The sequence below is a fragment of the Oryzias latipes genome, chromosome 17 (assembly GCF_053564925.1).
Source record: "Oryzias latipes strain Hd-rR chromosome 17, Olatipes_Hd-rR_3.1".
Classification (NCBI taxonomy): Eukaryota; Metazoa; Chordata; class Actinopteri; order Beloniformes; family Adrianichthyidae; genus Oryzias; species Oryzias latipes.
The window spans coordinates 7,110,149-7,127,817 of NC_136253.1; the positions used below are offsets into that span (position 1 = coordinate 7,110,149).

General features: G+C 45.3%; 1 protein-coding gene across 2 annotated transcripts; it reads left to right on the forward strand.

Moving 5' to 3' along the window:
- Positions 1–106: 106 nt before the first annotated feature.
- On the forward strand, positions 107–17,161 carry tgs1 (trimethylguanosine synthase 1). Of its 2 annotated transcripts, none has more exons than XM_020710747.3 (15): positions 107–309; positions 812–873; positions 968–1,089; positions 1,162–1,249; positions 4,038–4,118; positions 4,281–4,706; positions 7,344–7,473; positions 9,725–9,811; positions 11,486–11,642; positions 12,323–12,677; positions 12,984–13,142; positions 13,320–13,466; positions 15,068–15,284; positions 15,518–15,596; positions 16,859–17,161. In XM_020710747.3, the coding sequence occupies exons 1-15, from the start codon at positions 107–109 to the stop codon at positions 16,982–16,984; spliced, it is 2,439 nt and encodes an 812-aa protein (XP_020566406.1). In that variant the 3' UTR covers positions 16,985–17,161. The 2 variants fall into 2 exon arrangements, with proteins under 2 accessions (XP_020566406.1, XP_078791505.1); XM_078935379.1 differs by having other exon boundaries at positions 164–309; positions 4,286–4,706.
- Positions 17,162–17,669: the final 508 nt, after the last annotated feature.

The following is a 17,669-nucleotide window of genomic DNA, read 5'->3' on the forward strand; positions in this document are numbered from 1 at the left end:
TTTTTTAAATCTCAATGGGACATTTCCTGGGTAAATAAAGGTTAAATTGTTGGGCTGTAAGTCCGGGTGTCTCCTCAGTCTCTAAAATGTAAGCTTTTGTTTTGAAATGTCAGGCGGAAGCAGTGTTGTTGTTCTTCCTGTAGATGGGCTTGGATGTGCGTGTGTCCCGCGTGAAGTCGTCTCCAGCGCTGCAATGATGATGTTGGAGCCGGGCCGCGTGACGCTACTGGCGGACATGGTTCTGAGCTGGAAGCGGCCCGCGGGCTCGCTGCAACCGGTCCACTGCCGCTGCTCACGGGCCTTCGTGCGGTGAGTCTCCCGTTTGTCGTTGGGCTGTGCGCTTGTCCTCCTCGGTGTTTCCTGGAGCCGCAGTTCTTCTGCCATAATAATGGCTGATGCTCGACGTGATTATTCCGAGAGCTTCAGCAGGAAGATCCAGGCTCTGCAGGTGTTCTGCTGCTAAACAGGCTGCTGCTTGTTGGGTTGTTTTGGTCACGTGGTCCCAGATGTGAGGGCAGCCTGTTCTCTGCAGTTCTATTGAAATGAACTTGCCCTTTAAATAGGAGGATTTTCTCTTCCTTGGTGCTGTTGAGCAATAGCTGCTGTGGGCTGGGCCCCTTAACCCCTCCTCTTATACACCGTGTTTACTGCCCCCCTTCATCACTGCTGTGTTTTGAAGCTTTGGGGTCGCACCTCAGCAGGTAATGAAGGCGGCAGGCGCTTTCATCAGGTTCTTCACCTTTGATAAAGTGCGATTGACCACACCATGGATCTAGAGTCCCTCCTCTTCACCGTCTCCTCCTCTGAACAGGGACAGGGAGCTGTATCGTTCAGAGATGAGAACATCCTGGCCCGCAGACGCTGAAGGCCCAGGTATGGTGTTCTTCAACTTTCTCATGGAGGTGTGCAGTCTGATGCAACCAGAAGAAACTCTGATGATTTTTTATGTGTTCTCTTCAAATGAAAGTACCTGATGAGGAGGAGGAGGAGAAGGAGGAGGATGAGGAGGCCATAGATGAGGAGACGCAGCTGATGGCATCCATGGGTCTGCCTCTGACGTTTGCCAGCACGTCTGACTATAAGAGGACGGTAAGTGTTACTCTATGGTGCCGCCTCCTCTTTCTTCATCCAGCCATGTGAACTTCAGCTTTCTGTTCCCAGAAGAGGAACATCCACAGGAGGCCAGAACCTTTTGAGGAGGAGGAGGAGGAGGAGGAGGAGGAGGAGGAAGATGAAACAACTGAAACAGGTTTGGACGAGTTACTTTAGTGCTTTGGTGCCAAACTCTTTTACTTTCTCCACAGTTTGGATGAAAAGAACAATGAGGCTCAAACTGACTCCAAGTAGAAGGAGCTGCATTTCCAGAAGAACATGCAGGGTTTAATGCTGTATTTCTGAATGAAAATGAAACTTAAAGAGTAATAATTGGCAAGAAACAAACAAATAAATGAAATAAATATACGATCAAAGTTTATAATAAACAAAGTGAAAACAGCACAATGATAAAAAAGATATTTTTGTGAAAAATGCCAGTGCCGGGTATCGAACCAGCGAGCTTCTGCACCACAGAAAGAAGCAAAGGTTTTCAAGGATTCCCAATGTATTTCAATAGAGGCAAAAGTCCTGGAAATCCTGGAATATCTTGAAAAGTTCAAGGTTCTGAAGGACCAAAAATCATAGGTGGATAAAACAGAAAGAGCTGAACATTAAGTGGCAAAAATGGCAGAAGATACTATAATAAAGAAAGAAATCAAGAGAAACAGGAAAACAATGGAGCGGTCCCCAACCCCCGGGCCACGGACCGGTACCGGGCCGCACAGAAAGAATAAACGACTTACATGACATCTGTTTTATTTATTTCGGAATCTGAAAGACGTTTTATTTTGAAAAATTTCCCGATTCTCTGTTCCATCCGTCTATGTAAAGGCGCACTTCTCGGTCACGTGATAGGATACGGCGGGGGAACTTGGGGACAACCCATAATTCGGGTGATTAAAACAAAAAGACTAAAGACCAAGTCTTTCATTTATTGGAATACAGCTGTGAAGGAAGAAGTCTGGAGCGAGATGTTCACATTTCACACCAAGCCTCTTCTGACTGTAGGTGACAGACAAGCACTAGAGTCAGGTAGTGACAGTCTATTGCAGGGGTGGGCAATTATTTTAACTCGTGGGCCACATCGGGTTCTAAAATTTGATAGAAAGGCCGGACCAGGGGCCTCATTTATAAAACTTTGCGTAGGATTTGCGTCAGAAGTGGCGTACGGATGAAACATAGGACGTGCGTACGCACAGAAATATTCGGATTTATAAAACCGTGTGCACGCACATCCTACGCATCTTTCCCTTAATAAATCACAACCAATTCTAAATGCAGCGCAGCTTTTGCGGCTTCATGACACGCCCATAGTTGCCCATAAATAGTCCGTGAAACGCCCACAAATGAATATTCATTGATTGGGAAACCATGCCAAACACGGAGAGGAAATCAAAAAAACGTAACTTCACTCAATGTGAAGTAGAAGTTATCATTGGCGAGGTGGAAAAGAGGAGAAAATGTTGTTTGGAGGGCACAGTGTGGGCATTACTAATGCCGTAAAGGCACGTGAGCGGCAGACGGCGGCAGACGCTGTAAGCTGTAGCCTGACAACCTCGGACCGTGGCCGAAATAAAAAAGAAATGGTCGGACATCAAAGTCGAGGCAAAAAAACGTCTAGCGCTCCATGGGGGCATTAAATGGGGGCATGATACATTAAAAACACACACACACACACAAAAACATAAGTAGTGGATCCTCTCCAGTCATAATCCTAATAAAGACTTTAAGGGCTGCAGCTCCTCACGCGTCTCACAGTTTGCGCAGCTGTGCTGTGTTCTGTGCATCTGTTTCTCATCCAGCAATAATAAAAAAAGCGAATTTCTCTGTCTTCTGCTGCAGCTACGCATATTTCTGCGTTAGCTTTTCACCAGTACAGAGTTCCCACTTTTATTGCAGGAGTTACGTTCTAAAAATAACCGTGATCGGTGAAATCCACGGAGAATGATTACAGACGTTTATGGCAGTAAAACTCCTCCCTACACTCTACAAACCACCTTTCTCAGACAGACATGAACATTTTCACCTTTTCTCTTGTTTAAATTCTCAAACCTTCATAGAAATTAGGTCCAGGATCTTAGAATGAAAACAAAGATCTGATCGATCACTGATTTCTGATCCGAAGAGCTCCGCGTTTCTGTACAGGAGACACGGCACGGGCTGAGGAGATTGATTGACAGGGTCTCCAGCCAATTAGGGCACAGAACAGGGTGCGCTGTATAAAAAAATAGCATGATCACTCTAAAAGAATGAGCTAAAGTGGGAAAGATGAACTGCGACATAGACATGAAAGACTGTCTTCTGTTCTGTTTGACAGAGATTTTAGAGGGTTTCAGGTTGGAGCACAGACTGCACATGTCACGTCTTGATCGTGTGGCCAGATTAAAAAAACAAAAACACGGGTCTCTGATGTTGTTCAGTGGGCCGGACCAAACATGGATGGGGGCCGGATCCAGCCTGTGGGCCGCAGTTGGCCCACCCCTGGTCTAGTGGGAACGCCATAGGCTAACTGCGCGTTCAAGAATGTGCAAACTGGTGTCACGTGCCTGGTGTGAACTTAGCATCAGACCTGTACAGACTGAAGCGCAGGTATCCTCTTATGCCCCGCCCCCTCCTGCATAAATCACCCAAACAGCTCCTGAAATTTGTGTAAATCAGATTCATAATCTACATCTTGACACTCCAACGGGTGTTTTATATGAAGGAAGTGCACGTAGATGCAGGCAGCAACACATAAACAGGTGGAGTGGGTTTGTTCACGCACCCACTCCACGCCTGCAGGTACCGTTCACTTCAGCCAAGCTTTCCAGTCTAAATCTCATACTGACTGAGCATCCCGGAGGAGGCTGTCACAAAAGCTGCTTTGGTCCTGCTTTGAGCTGCAGCAGCTCCTCATAACATCTATGTAGATTTGGGATTGGTTGATGTGATTTTTGTTTCAGATGGAGGAAAAGAAGAGGATGGCTGCCATGGAGCAGATGGCGATGAAGAGCATCAGGGTGATGGCTGGAATTCTTACTGGGGTGAGGGCGGAGTTAAAAGTCACGATCATTCCATATTTGGAATTTTAAAAGCAAAAAGACGCAGATTGATGTTGACCTTTCTGTCCAACTCGTGTGCATGTGGCGTTAGAGAGCCGTCATCGCCTTACGTGACCTCTCCTTCTCCGTTGTCGTCCTCTGAAGCTCAGCATGGAGAAGCTCTGCTGTGGACCGGCTGGTCGGAGAAACATCCGGAAGGCGCTGAGGGAACGGCCGGTGCTCCGTGGGATGATCCAGAAATGAGGTCCATGTGGGACGAGCACGCTTCAGAGATCTACTGCTCGTACTGGGAGAGATTCTCCTACTGGGCCTCGCAGGGTTGGACTATGGACGGGAACGGCGGTGGAGGAGAGGCAGCTGCTGAGACGGAAAACCGGCAGGAGGAGGAGCTGAGCACTCTGTTGGAGGGCAGCTGCACCTTCGCGGCAGACCAGGAGGCGAGCAGGGAAGGTGAGGGAGGCGGCCAGCAGCTGGAGGCGGAGCTTGGTGGATCTGAGCGCCCCAGTGACGGTGGGGGTGATGAGCAGAGACCAGCTGGCCCTCCACAGCAGCACACAGCTGAACAAACAGGTATGTGCATCACCTGACCAATTTCATGTCCCATTAGCTGTCACAAACTTGGCTGTGTGACCTTTTCTACACATGTGACCCCTCCCCCTGGGGGAGCGGTGAGCTGCAGACACAGCTGCCCAGTGGGAGCCATTTGCCGGTTTAACCCCCCCCCGATCCAACCCTTTAATGTTGAGTGCCAATGGGGTAGGCATTTTAGAGTCTTTGGATCTGAACTCACCTTCCAGTCTCAGGGGAGACACTCTACCTTAAGGCCACTGAGGAGATGCCCTTTTCTAAAGAAAACAAAGCCCCCTGCTGTTTTCACTCTGTTCAAATCCTCGTTTTCAGTCTCAAATGTTTGTTACCAGATTTAAATTTTTCCGTTTCTCTGCTGATAATTTTTCAGCTCTTGATGCCTATTGATGCAAATATTCATCAAACCACTTCTGCCTCAAAATCAAAGGGCCTAAAAAAAATCCACCTTTTGAGGTTTTAAGTGTATTATTATGTTCATTTCTCACATAGACGACCCAAAAGTTAAATTTTATCTGAGTAATCCTCTGAAAACCTGCTCTCTGAGCACCAGCCCCTCCAAATCCATGGAAACGGTTGGTTCCTTACACCAGTGTTTTTCAACCTTTTCTGATCCACGGCACACTTTAACCTTAAAAAAAATCCCGCGGCACACCAGCATCCAAGAAAAAAAAAAAAAAGGAGAAACTCATAGTCTGTATTGATCTACAGCCCCTCCACAGTCTCACATGCATTTTTGAGATAATTGTTGCAGAAAAAGCTGGAAACTGCAGCTGTTTTTTTCTAAAAGATGCAATAAAAGTTAAGTTAGAAGATTTAAAAACAGTTTGAAGTGTGTTCGTTGGTTTCAAGACGTTTAACAACAGATCTCCTTGTGCGCTGTCACTCTCATAACCCAATGCATCATGGGAGATGTAGTGCATAAAACGGCCGAAGATCGGTTTTCGGAGCTTCATTGTTTTGTTCACTTGTTCCACGGTCTGACACCAGATTATGTGGAAAGCTACAGCGCAAAAGACGAGCTTTAGCTGGTAGTTTTGTTAGAACTGAGCGACTTTACGAACTAAATCGGGACAAGGAAGTGAAGACTTTAACCACTTCTGATTGGTCAGACTGATGACATGTGATTAAGCCTTCAAGAATGATTGGTGGAGACAGTTAAAGGGGCGGGACTTTTCCAAAATACAGCCGGAGCTGCAGCTGAATCGTGGTAACGTCATTCTTATCAAAATGTCTTTAATAAAATAAAATAAACGCAAAGAAAAAGTATTTTACTATCTTTCATATTCCTAACTCCTCAGTGTTTTATCAGGACCTGTTTGGATGAACAAAGAGCTGAAATCCTGGAGATGGAAAATGTTTTTAGATCACTTAATGAGGGCAATTTCCCACGGCACATTTGACCATCTCCCACGGCACACTGGTTGAAAAACACTGCCTTACACTGTGACATCACAAAGTGAGGAACCGCCCCTTCCAGGAAGAGTCTGCGCTGTCAGCCCCGCCCCCAGACTAAAACACACGCCCACTTTCTCCGTGGAGCTAGCGGTCATCGGCTAAATGCTTTCCTTTTATATGAACAATATGCACATCTTTCTTTGTAAAAGTTCGGATGTTGTTTGTTTTCGGCTGTAGGTTGACAACATGAAATGGGCGTAACCCACACAGAGAGAAAGGCGGAGCCTCAGAAATCGAGTCGTCTTAATTCCGGGTTGGGAACTGAGCTGCAAAAATAACTCATATTTTATTTTAAAAAATGTTTGAAAGACATTTAAAAAAGCATTTTTATTGTTCCAAAGGTGATTTATTATCATATTTATGGATGTAGTTTACTCTGAAAGGCCTAAGAACAGCATGCTAAAGGCCCTTCAACTTAGTATCTACTTAAAAAACAAAAACGTAAGTGAATTTTTTTTCATAGCTGGAAATAAATATATAAAATAAATATATAAAATATATAAATAAAATTAAATATTCAGCAGATGTGTCCGTGACCCACAGCGGGACCTTTTCTGTCCGAAGCGTGACTCACTGTCCACAGTTTTCATTAAGACCTGAGCGTGTTTTACCTCTTTCAGCGTCATCTTTTCTATCTCCTTCTATGTTCCTGTAACACTTGACTGCAGGCGTCCTGGATCTCCTAACCCGTTTGGATGAAGACAGATCTGCTTTCTCATGTCGCAGAACTTTTCCCACAATGGGGAAAAGTAAAGAGGCCGGCCGGGCGGCGTCTTTAGGACCGGCTCTTTGTTATTTAGTGATGTTTTCAACAGTGTCTTTAATAATAAAAGTGAATACATTAATGATAAATATTGAGGGTGAGGTAAAAGTCGTACTTAAAACATCAGTTCATCAAATACTAGATCGGTTCTCTGTCAAAGCTGTATTGTTTCATTTCCATCAGTTAATGAGGAATTCTTTTGCTTTTCTTCATCATAAAAATTCACAACTTTTTTTACTTTAAAAGGTTTCTCTGAATAGAAATGGTTTTTAATGGAAATTAGATTTAAAAAGTCCTTTTTTTTAATTCAAATTGTGTTAAAATGAACGTGTGGTTTGTTGAATGAAAACAGAATCAGGGCCGTGTCAGATCATCGCCTCATGCCTTTGGTTTGATCTCAGTCTGTCAGCAGAACTCTGGCTCCTCTAACGGACATCATGACTCCAGAAAGCCGATTTCGCAAAGAGATGACGACGATGATGAGGACGAAGATGATGAAAACCCCAGGCGACAGACCAAAGTGAAGCGCAGGTGAGTATTCTCTGTTGTGCTGCTAAGTAGGGATGTAACGGACACGGATGTACATCAAGAATCGATCAAAATCTGGGAGTAGCAGCAGTGTCGGATAAAAAATACTGATAAGAATAAGGAATAATAAGGAAGAAGTGTTTTTTTCCTTCTCAGTCCTTTTTCAGGCGCAGCCGTTAGTGTTAGTGTTTCGCTCATGTCCAGATCTGCCAGGAGAGTCGATAGACTCGATAGACTGTCCTGGCAGATGCAGCCTGTGAAGAAACCTGAATCACATGTTCAGGTCCCTCCAGTCATGCGGCTAGAGACAGAGCTGTCCACATGATGGAATATTCGCTACAGAAAAAGCTCCTCTGGGACAATTCAAACACCAAATATGTTTGCAGAGACACAGGAGACCAATATCAGAAACTGTCCAGGAGTCAGTTAGGCTGTCTTTCTAAATAACACAGAAAAGAATCCCAAAAGTTTCTTTTTATTTTTACCTGGAAAACAATTGGGGTAAAAACCAACCCTGATCACGTGATAGTAGTGCAGCTCTTTAGTAAAGTTGTTAACAAAGTTTGAACTCATGAATCTTCAGACAATAACTCTGTCATTATGGGATCATTTTATTCAATAAATCAGGGTTTTGACTTGTTTTAGGGACCAGACTAGAAACATTATTTTACTGCAATGCCTTTTCAACTTGCATAGTGTTTTGGTTTTATTAGAGCTCAGTTTTCTGCATATTAAGCTTATGATTTGGCAAATGGGCGGAGCTTACAAACTCTCACTTTAGTCGCCAATCGCCAACCTTCGGTTCCTGCAGTTGATGCAAACCGGGAAGCATTAAATAGTGCAGTTCATGAAAAGACCACTAGAGGCTGGTGGCAGAAGGGAGCAGCTTTTACATTTTGGTTGAGGTTTTAAACTAAAAGTATATTCATGTTTGTTTGTTTTTGCTTTTTTGTTTCTTTCTGCTGCACTCAGACAGACTTTCTGTGTGGTTTCTGATAAATTTAGTAAAGGTATTTATTCATAAAAGATTATACAAGATGTCTATTGGTTTTGCTTGAAGCGCTGATGCTTACAAAGGCACTAAAGCTGTGTTTAGTTTTGTCATTTTGTACTTTGGATTTTTTTTAAAACTACATGAAGGTAAAGAAGTCAGGTCCTCCCCAAACACTGTATAGGAATTTAAAGCTAAACTTATTTAGTTGCCCAAAATAAGACCAAACATTACAGCTGGGTATCACCTTCAAACCTCTAAATCCAGAGGCTGGTCAATATTTAATACGTTCCCAACGTTGTGTTCTGTAATGTTTGTGGATAAAGTAGGAAGAATAGAACAGACGGGTGATGTTGTGACGAACAAAAACTAAACGGATCATGTCTGTGACACGGACACTTTGTGGCTCTTCATCATTTAATTGCAGCTCATCTTCTAGTTTTCATGAACACATGACGAGTTCTTTGCTTCTGTAGTTCTTGAAATTATCAGAAAGAAAATCGCGGAAAATATTTCAATAAAGATCACCCGGCTTTTTGTTTGTTTCATTTAGGCCTTCACAATGATTCGCAAATTTATCGATATCGCGATATTAAGCTGTGCAGTGTGCATATCGCAATGGATGGCAAAAATAAATGGTTACTTTAAATGTGCTAAAACAATCTTATGGCAGCTTGAAGTATTTAGCGAATCAAAATAAATCCCTTTATGCATCAGATCAGATGGAGCCCTTTTATGTTAGCTGTTCTATGTAGACGAGGGTCATTTCGAGTATAAAGTTATGTTGACTCTTATTTCAATTAAATTGCAGTGAAATAGAAATGTTGTATTTGGTTGTTTTGCTATGTGTTCGTAAATCGCAATATATATCGTCGTCGCAATATTGATTACTAATATTGCATATCGTGAGTTTTCCTCCTATCGTGCAGCTCTAGTCTCTTTGTTTGTTTTCATATTTTTTTCTTTTAATACACACAAAAACCATTTTATTTTAATGTAATGCAATAGGCTTCCATGTGATCCCTCACCATTACCAAAAGAAAGTCCCCATTTCCTTGTTTTAGTTATCAATAGGATCAATAATGATCAATAACATGTGGAAAGCGCATTGATATGAGTTTAGCTTCAATAACTTCAGAAAATTAGAGGTCATGTCACAAAGACCGGACCAAAGTTTTATAACGGCAGCTGCTCATCTGGTTCAACTGGACCTGTGGGCGCTTTCTGTCCCAGCCTGTCAACACGCCATGTCTGTGTTTGTAGCCACGAGCAGGACGAGGAGGAGTTCCCGCAGCTCACCCCCCAGGAAGCCTGGACCGAGCTCGGACTCCGACACGACCCGGGCCTGACGTGAGTCCGCTCTCTTTAATTCCCTCTTTTATGCTCGTCACGGAGAAAAAGCACACCCATGAGCAGCAGGACTCTGAAGGAGCCCCCAGCAGCACCCTTCCCCCTCCAAACATGGTTCCAGAGACAACAGTCAGTTTACAAATGAGACAATGCTACTTGTAAGCAGGACCTGTCAGCCCCAACATCAATAAAAGCCCCCCCACAAAAAGTGCCTGAAATTTTACTTTTTTCTCTCAAAACTCCAAAATTGATTTCAAAATCGCAGTTATTGAACCTTTTTTATAGAAAGCACTCGAGATGATGATCAGTACAGAGCTCTGGCCTTAACCTTAGGTTGGCCTTAAGTTGTTGCTGACTCACATCTAGCTCTGTTAGCTCCAGAAGGATGAAGCAGGACAAAGCTAACAGACTCAGGCCAATTTGCTCCAGGCAGATGATGCAGGATGAGGCCCAGGTCTAATAGCTCCAGGAGGATGGTGCAGGGCGGGGCCCAGGTCTAATAGCTCCAGGACGATGGTGCAGGGCGGGGCCCAGGTCTAATAGCTCCAGGAGGATGGTGCAGGGCGGGGCCCAGGTCTAAAAGCACCAGGAGGATGGTGCAGGGCGGGGCCCAGGTCTAATAGCTCCAGGAGGATGGTGCAGGGCAGGGCCCAGGTCTAATAGCTCCAGGAGGATGGTGCAGGGCGGGGCCCAGGTCTAATAGCTCCAGGAGGATGGTGCAGGGCGGGGCCCAGGTCTAATAGCTCCAGGAGGATGGTGCAGGGCGGGGCCCAGGTCTAAAAGCACCAGGAGGATGGTGCAGGGCGGGGCCCAGGTCTAATAGCTCCAGGAGGATGGTGCAGGGCGGGGCCCAGGTCTAATAGCTCCAGGAGGATGGTGCAGGGCGGGGCTCAGGGCCTGTTAGTTCCAGGAGGATGGTGCAGGGCGGGGCCCAGGTCTAATAGCTCCAGGAGGATGGTGCAGGGCGGGGCCCAGGTCTAATAGCTCCAGGAGGATGGTGCAGGGCGGGGCCCAGGTCTAATAGCTCCAGGAGGATGGTGCAGGGCGGGGCTCAGGGCCTGTTAGTTCCAGGAGGATGATGCAGGGCGGGGCCCAGGTCTAATAGCTCCAGGAGGGCGGTAAAGGATGAGGCTCAAAAATTAAATGGCTGGAACCAGCTCAGTGAGCTCAGATGAAGAGTGTTTTTAACATTTCAGGTTTTAAAATATAGTCTTGCATTTAACATATTGAACTAGCTTTATTCTTGCATGCTATAGGTCCTTTGAAGGCTCACTGTATTCTCCTAAATTGAAACCATGTGAACAGGTTAACAGCACAAATAGTTATCTTATTCTGACATTGGTTTTGATCACAGAAACAAATAAATCTGTTCTTCTTGTCCTGCCCTTAAGGCTCTTCAGGTCAAGTAACCGCAAGCTGTTTTCACAGGTTAGGAAGCTTAGACTAGCTTATAATGCAATTCAGCCACTCACCAAAAAGTATAGGGGACACATATTACTGATTTTGTGACAGGAGCCTGGGGGCCGGTGGAATTCTGAACGCAGCATTTGTTCCACAGGCCAGACTTTAAGTAAAAAAGCCCTGAAAGTGCAGGTGAGGCTGCCTTATGGATGCATGTGTGAATAACCGTGCAGTGACCACACAGCAGAAGCCGGGTCTGTGTTCCTTCTGCAGGTTCGACAGTGTGTTGAGCTTCAAAGGTCCAGGTTCTCTGCGTCAGAAGAAGCAGAGGAAGACGAAGAGGAGCGTCTGCGGCGTCAACAAGCACATCAGGTTCCCTGAGGCGGGTGAAGCCATCACACCATCACAGAGCAGCAGCGCCGTTCAAAAGGTACTCCTCCCTGTTTGACACTGTTAGAGGTCCGCTGTTACTGCTGGACGGAGGTTTCTGATCTTCTCCATTCTCGCATAGAGTATGAATGAAGTAGACCCAAAGCTATTTATCATTTACAACACTGAGGATAGGTGATGGCAGGAAACGATGGGACCACCCGCTCACCTCTCTGGACCCATCCACGAACTGACAGTTTATACAAAGCTGCTGTGGAAACGAGCAGAAGACTTTTAGAAACAAATTATGTAATAAAGAACCTCACAACACATCTCATTTGTGATTTATTTTCATGAAAAAAAAAATTTAAATTACAAAATATAAGGACAATTCAAAACTGCAGGAATTTATGTCTCAGATTTTTGTCACTCTTGGTTTCATTTTTCCGCTGATGACCCAGTTTGACCTTTAGCTGGCGCACAGTACACTGGTGCAGTAGTCGTTCAGAACAAGTCCACTGCACTCCACAGTCCTTCTATAAAGAACATTGTTGTTTTGATGTTTGTTCAGATCCAACTATGTCTTCTGGCTATGTCGTCATGTGGTCTAGACCTTCAGACGGGTCTCCTTCCACTGCAGCTGCCTTCCTGAATGAAACGTTTAAACATTTGGGCTATTAGTGGATAGAACATGGGTGGTGTTCTTTTACAAATGCTGAAACAAAGACTGCTCATTTACAGGCTCAGAGTTTTCTGGAGAAAGTCCAGAAGGAGGCGCAGAGAAACCAGATGGACCACACAGATGAGGGAGGGGCAACAGCGGCCAAACCTCCACCTGTAAACGAAGGCGGGGAGTCCAGAAGCACTGAGATGAGGGGAGCCAGGAGAGAAAAGGAGGAGGGTGCTGAAAAAGACGGTTCCAGTTCAGGATCCAGTTCAGAAGAATCCACATTAAAGCACGAGCAGCCCAGATTCCCCATCAGCCTCAGCACCAAGGCAGCAGAGAGGGACATGGAGGAAGAGGAGGCGGAGCCTCCCCGACGACAGCTGGGGGATCTCCAGACACCACACTTTCTGCAGTCAGATGCTCCTGAAGGTACGGCTGCCTGATTCTCCTGGTGCAGCTGATTCTGCTGATGCAGCTGATTCTCCTGGTGCATCTGATTCTGCTGATGTTACTGATGCGGTTGATGTTGATGCTGCTGATTCTGCTGATGCATCTGATTCTGCTGATGTTACTGATGCGGCTGATGTTGATGCTGCTGATTCTCCTGGTGCAGCTGATGCGGAAGATGTTACGGCTGCAACTGCGCTCAGCTGTTTCCACTGAGTAGATGCTAGTAGGACAACTGCTGCTGCTGCTTCCAGTGTTTTGGCCTTCATAGTCACTCTGTGTGTGCAGATCTCAAAGAGAAGGTGAAGAAACCGAAGAAGAGGAGTAAGCGCAGGAAGTGGCAGCAGATCCCAGCAGAGGTGGAAGCAGACTCAGAACTGGCCAAGTACTGGGCCCAGCGGTACCGCCTGTTTTCCCGCTTTGATGAAGGCATCAGGCTGGACCGAGGTCAGTGTGCACGTCACATGCACTTCCCAGAGCTGATAAACAGAAGCATTTAAGAGCTGCCATGGCAGCTGGACTGTTACAGCGCCCTCCTCTGGACACAGACTACAATACACAATCATGCCAGCAACCCAGAGTTTTTTTTTGTTTGGTTAAACCCGCTTCTCTGGTCTGTTTCAGAGGGCTGGTTCTCTGTGACTCCAGAGAGGATTGCTGCGCACATCGCCCTCCGGGTGAAGCACAGCTTCCCCACCTCAGAGCTGGTCATTGACGCCTTCTGTGGCGTGGGAGGAAACACCATCCAGTTCGCTCTCACTGGCAAAAGAGGTAAGCACCTGGAAGGGGGCGGGGCACCGCACAAAAACCTGAAATCTATTGGATCCAGGGGTGGGCAATTCAAGTGTGTCTGCGTGATTTCCAGATATTCTTGCCCCACTCATGGCTGATTACCTGGTTCAGGTGTGTCCAGCCAATCAGAACATGCCAGAGCAGAGTATGAAGGAAGACGTGCAGGAATGTGGCCCACAGTGCCCACCTCTGGATCAGGGGGAGCCCGCTGCACAACACAAACAAAAGATGTAAAAGAGTGCACAAACAAGCAGACATGGGAAACTGCTGTAGATGTTTGTGGAGGAAAGTCTCCCTGGAAAACGGACATCCAGACTCTTGGAGACCCACTCCGATGAAGATGGTGTTTTCAGTTTTTCACATGTTTTTCTGATGAAGAAGGATACATTGTACAGAAAATTAAGCTTACATGTGTAATTCTGATTATTTCTTTATTTAAATCATTATGAATCCTGAGCAGAGGAAAATATGCCATTTAAAAAAAAAACCTTGTGAATGTGACGACAAGCCCTTCTGCTCTATTCGGGTTCATCCACTTGAAGACAAATATACACTATTTTACCAAAAGTATTGGCTCACCTGCCTTGACTGACATGAACTGAAGTGCCATCCCATTCCAAACCCATAGAGTTCAATATAATGTGGGTCCACCACAAGGTTGAGGAGTGTTTACAGGAGTTTTGGACCGTTCTTCCAAAAGGTAATTGGTGAGGTCACCCACTGATGCTGGTGAAGAAGGCCTGGCTCTCAGTTTCAGGTCAGTTTTGGAATTGTCCAAAAGGTTTTGGTAACCTGAAGCATTCAGAGTTCCTTTCACTGGAACTAAGGGGCCAAGCCCTGAAAAACAAGCCCATACCATAATACCTCCTCCACCAAATCTCACACTTGGCACAATGCAGTCAGAAATGTACCGTTGTCCTGGCAACCTCCAAACCCAGACTGGTCCATCAAATTGCCAGATGTAACAGTGTGATCCATCCCTCCAGAGAAGGCGTCTCCACTGTTCTAGAGTCCAGTGGTGGCGTGCTTTCCACCACTGCATAAACGCTATGCATTGCACTTGGTGATGTGTGGCTCTGATGCAGCTGCTCACCATGGAAACCCATTCCATGAAGCTCTCTGTGTGCTGGACTTGGGCTAATCTGAAGGTCACATGACGTTTGGAGCTCTGTAGTAACTCTGTGCAGAAAGTCTGTGACCTCTTTGAGCTTCAGCATCCTCTGGATCTGTTGCACAGGCTGCGTCCTGTGACAGTTCCAGACTGGAATTCACTGAGCTCCTGAGAGCGGAACATTCTGTCACACGTTTGTGAAAACAGTCTGCATGTCTGAGTCATGGTATTATACACCTGTGGCCAGACCAAGTGATTTGGATCATTTGGATGCCAAAATACTTTTGGTAATATAGTGTAGATCCATGTACGTCTTCATTTTCCTCGTCTGAGCTGGAATCTGCTAATGTCAGGCTGGGGGTGTGAGGGGCTGTAAGCTAGCGTCTAAACGAAGCGGTGATGTGAAATGCAGGCAGGCTGACCGTACGCTGTAAGTTCATATGCCCCCCCCCCGGTCTCTTGTTCTCAGTCCTGGCGGTCGATATCGACGTGGTGAAGCTGGACTTGGCTCGACACAACGCAGAGGTTTACGGCGTGGCACAGCGGATCGACTTCCTGCAGGGGGACTTCCTTCAGCTGGCCCCTCGTCTCCGTGGTGACGTGGTCTTTCTGTCTCCACCATGGGGCGGTCCAAACTACCTTACAGCGGAGGTTTTTGACATTCGCACCATGATGGAGCCTGATGGATATCCTTTGGAGTGTGGAGGCGGACTTTACGCCGTTTATTTGGATTTATTATTTTTTTATGTTTACCTTTATTCATTAGTTTCAATGGTTACCGGCTTACTCTTGGAAGAAATAAAATGGTGGTAAACCATTTTTATTGCCTTTAAAGCAGAAATGTTTCAGAATTTCAATGTTCAGTCATTTAAATCACAGAAAAACTGATTTATTTATTTTTTTCCGTAACTTTTGCCACATTTGAAATTTTCAGCCGGGCCAAGCAGATCTCAGATAACATCGTGTACTTCCTGCCTCGGAACGCCAACATGGACCAGGTTGGTATTGTATTTTGAGTTCCAGAGATCCTTCAGGATCAGGACCGTTAGAAATCCAGCCGTCACTCACAGTGGTCACCCTCCAATGGGAGCTTGGTTAGTGCAGAGCGTTTAGTAGGAGCAGTGACTTTCTTCAGTCAGCAGACATGACTCTTTTTAGAGCCTGTCCGGTTCCTGAGAGCCACTGTTCTTCGTCTGGATTCTGCTACAGTCTGTTGTCATGAATCACTGAAACTTCTCTGCTCAGTCTCGGGTAAAAATAAAGATGGGAGAAATGATAGCATCCAGCGGTATTGATCATGGTTCAACTTATTTCAGACATTTTTCCACCGACAATACAACATTTTTTGTTAGACATTTTTAAAAAAAGCACCTTTCAGGCCTCTCAAGGCCACTGTACAAATAAAACTGGTAAAGCACAATAAAAAAGAGACGTGAGAGACAGAAATGGTGAGGAAAATTAGATTTCCTGAACAGACGCGTTTTACGTTTGGATTTGATGAGGGACAGGGAGTCAGAGTTTCCTAAATCTGGTGGAGGAGAGTCCCAGAGTTTGGGGGCGGAGCAGCTGAAAGCCTTGCCCCCTGTTAAACCAGTTAAAGGTGGTGTGATGCCAATGGAGAAGAGTCGGTGTGGGATATAGTGTCAAAAGCTGCACTGAGGATGAGGAAGATAGATAGGAGTCCAGAGTCAGCAGCGAGTAGCAGGTCAATGGTGATTTCTGTGCTGTGATGCAGGCGATGGCCAGACTGAAATATTTCATGGAGGGAGTTTTGACTGAGGTGGGACTGAAGTTGTTCGGTGACTACTGTCTTGAAGATGTTGGAGATGAAGGGGAAGATGGGGCGGAGGTTGTTGAAATTGTTTGGGTCAAGGCCAGGTTTTCCTGAGGATGGGAGTTACAGCTGCAGTTCTGAAGGCAGAAGGGACTGTTCCGGTGGAGAGGGAAGGGTGGATAATGAAAGCACAGATGAAGGGAAGCACAGCATGGAGTTTGTGTTTGTCACAGCCTTCACCAGCAGAGCGATGGTCCAAATTGTTTCCATTCCCTTTGGTTTCTTTTTCATTTCCATTTCTATCTAAAAGTCTCAAAAGGTTTGGAGTTTCAGTGACGTTTCTTTTGTCAGACCCCTTCCACTTTGACCCTTGACGAGCTCTGATAGTTTGCTGCTACCAAAACCATCCTCACTGCCCCGTTTAATGCTTTTAGACAATGTCACATGTTAGAGCGCCATTGATCTTCTCTGTCCTCCTCCCTGCAGGTGGTCTCTCTGGCAGGTCCAGGAGGGATGGTCGAGGTGGAGCAGAACTTCCTGAACAACAAGCTGAAGACTGTCACTGCTTACTTTGGCAACTTAATTAAATTAGACAGTGGGGATCCTAAATGAATGATTCATTGTCATCGTTCTCCACTAGATCAGTATGGACGGCTGATCTTTATTCGTTATGATCCCAAAAACACGTTTCTGATTACTGAAGAGTCGATGTTGTGTGCACCTTTTTATATACTTGTATTTTTATACTGTTTTTCTGGACCCAATAAATAACTGTAACATGCTCTTCAAGTGATCATGTTAATCTTTATGACTCACGGATTTTAAAAACTTGATCTCATTGTGCAAGAAAATTCTGATGAAGGAAACCCAAACGTCTGTTTTGCTGAATCAATGAAGGAATTAATGAATCCATTTCTATTCTTGCAATCCAATCAAATCAATCCAAACCAATAAAATATTACTTCTAGATGAAATAAATCTATTATTTATTTTGGAAGATACCATTAGGATTGAGGTGGGGTAGGTTTATTTGACAATAATGTAAAAACAACCAATCACAGCAGACAACACACGTGATGTCATCAACACGGATCAGTCCATCATTCCAGTCCAATGTGTGGAAAGACTTTGAATAAAGTCATGTGACCATCCAGTGTCTAGAATGTTCTCTAGAATGTTCCCTTTGGATTCTTTGGATATGGGCTGAACTTTAGGAAACTAACATGTGAATGGATTTGACATTCATTCTAGTTGTCTTGTTTGTTTGGACACAGATTTCATTCACACTTGATGATCT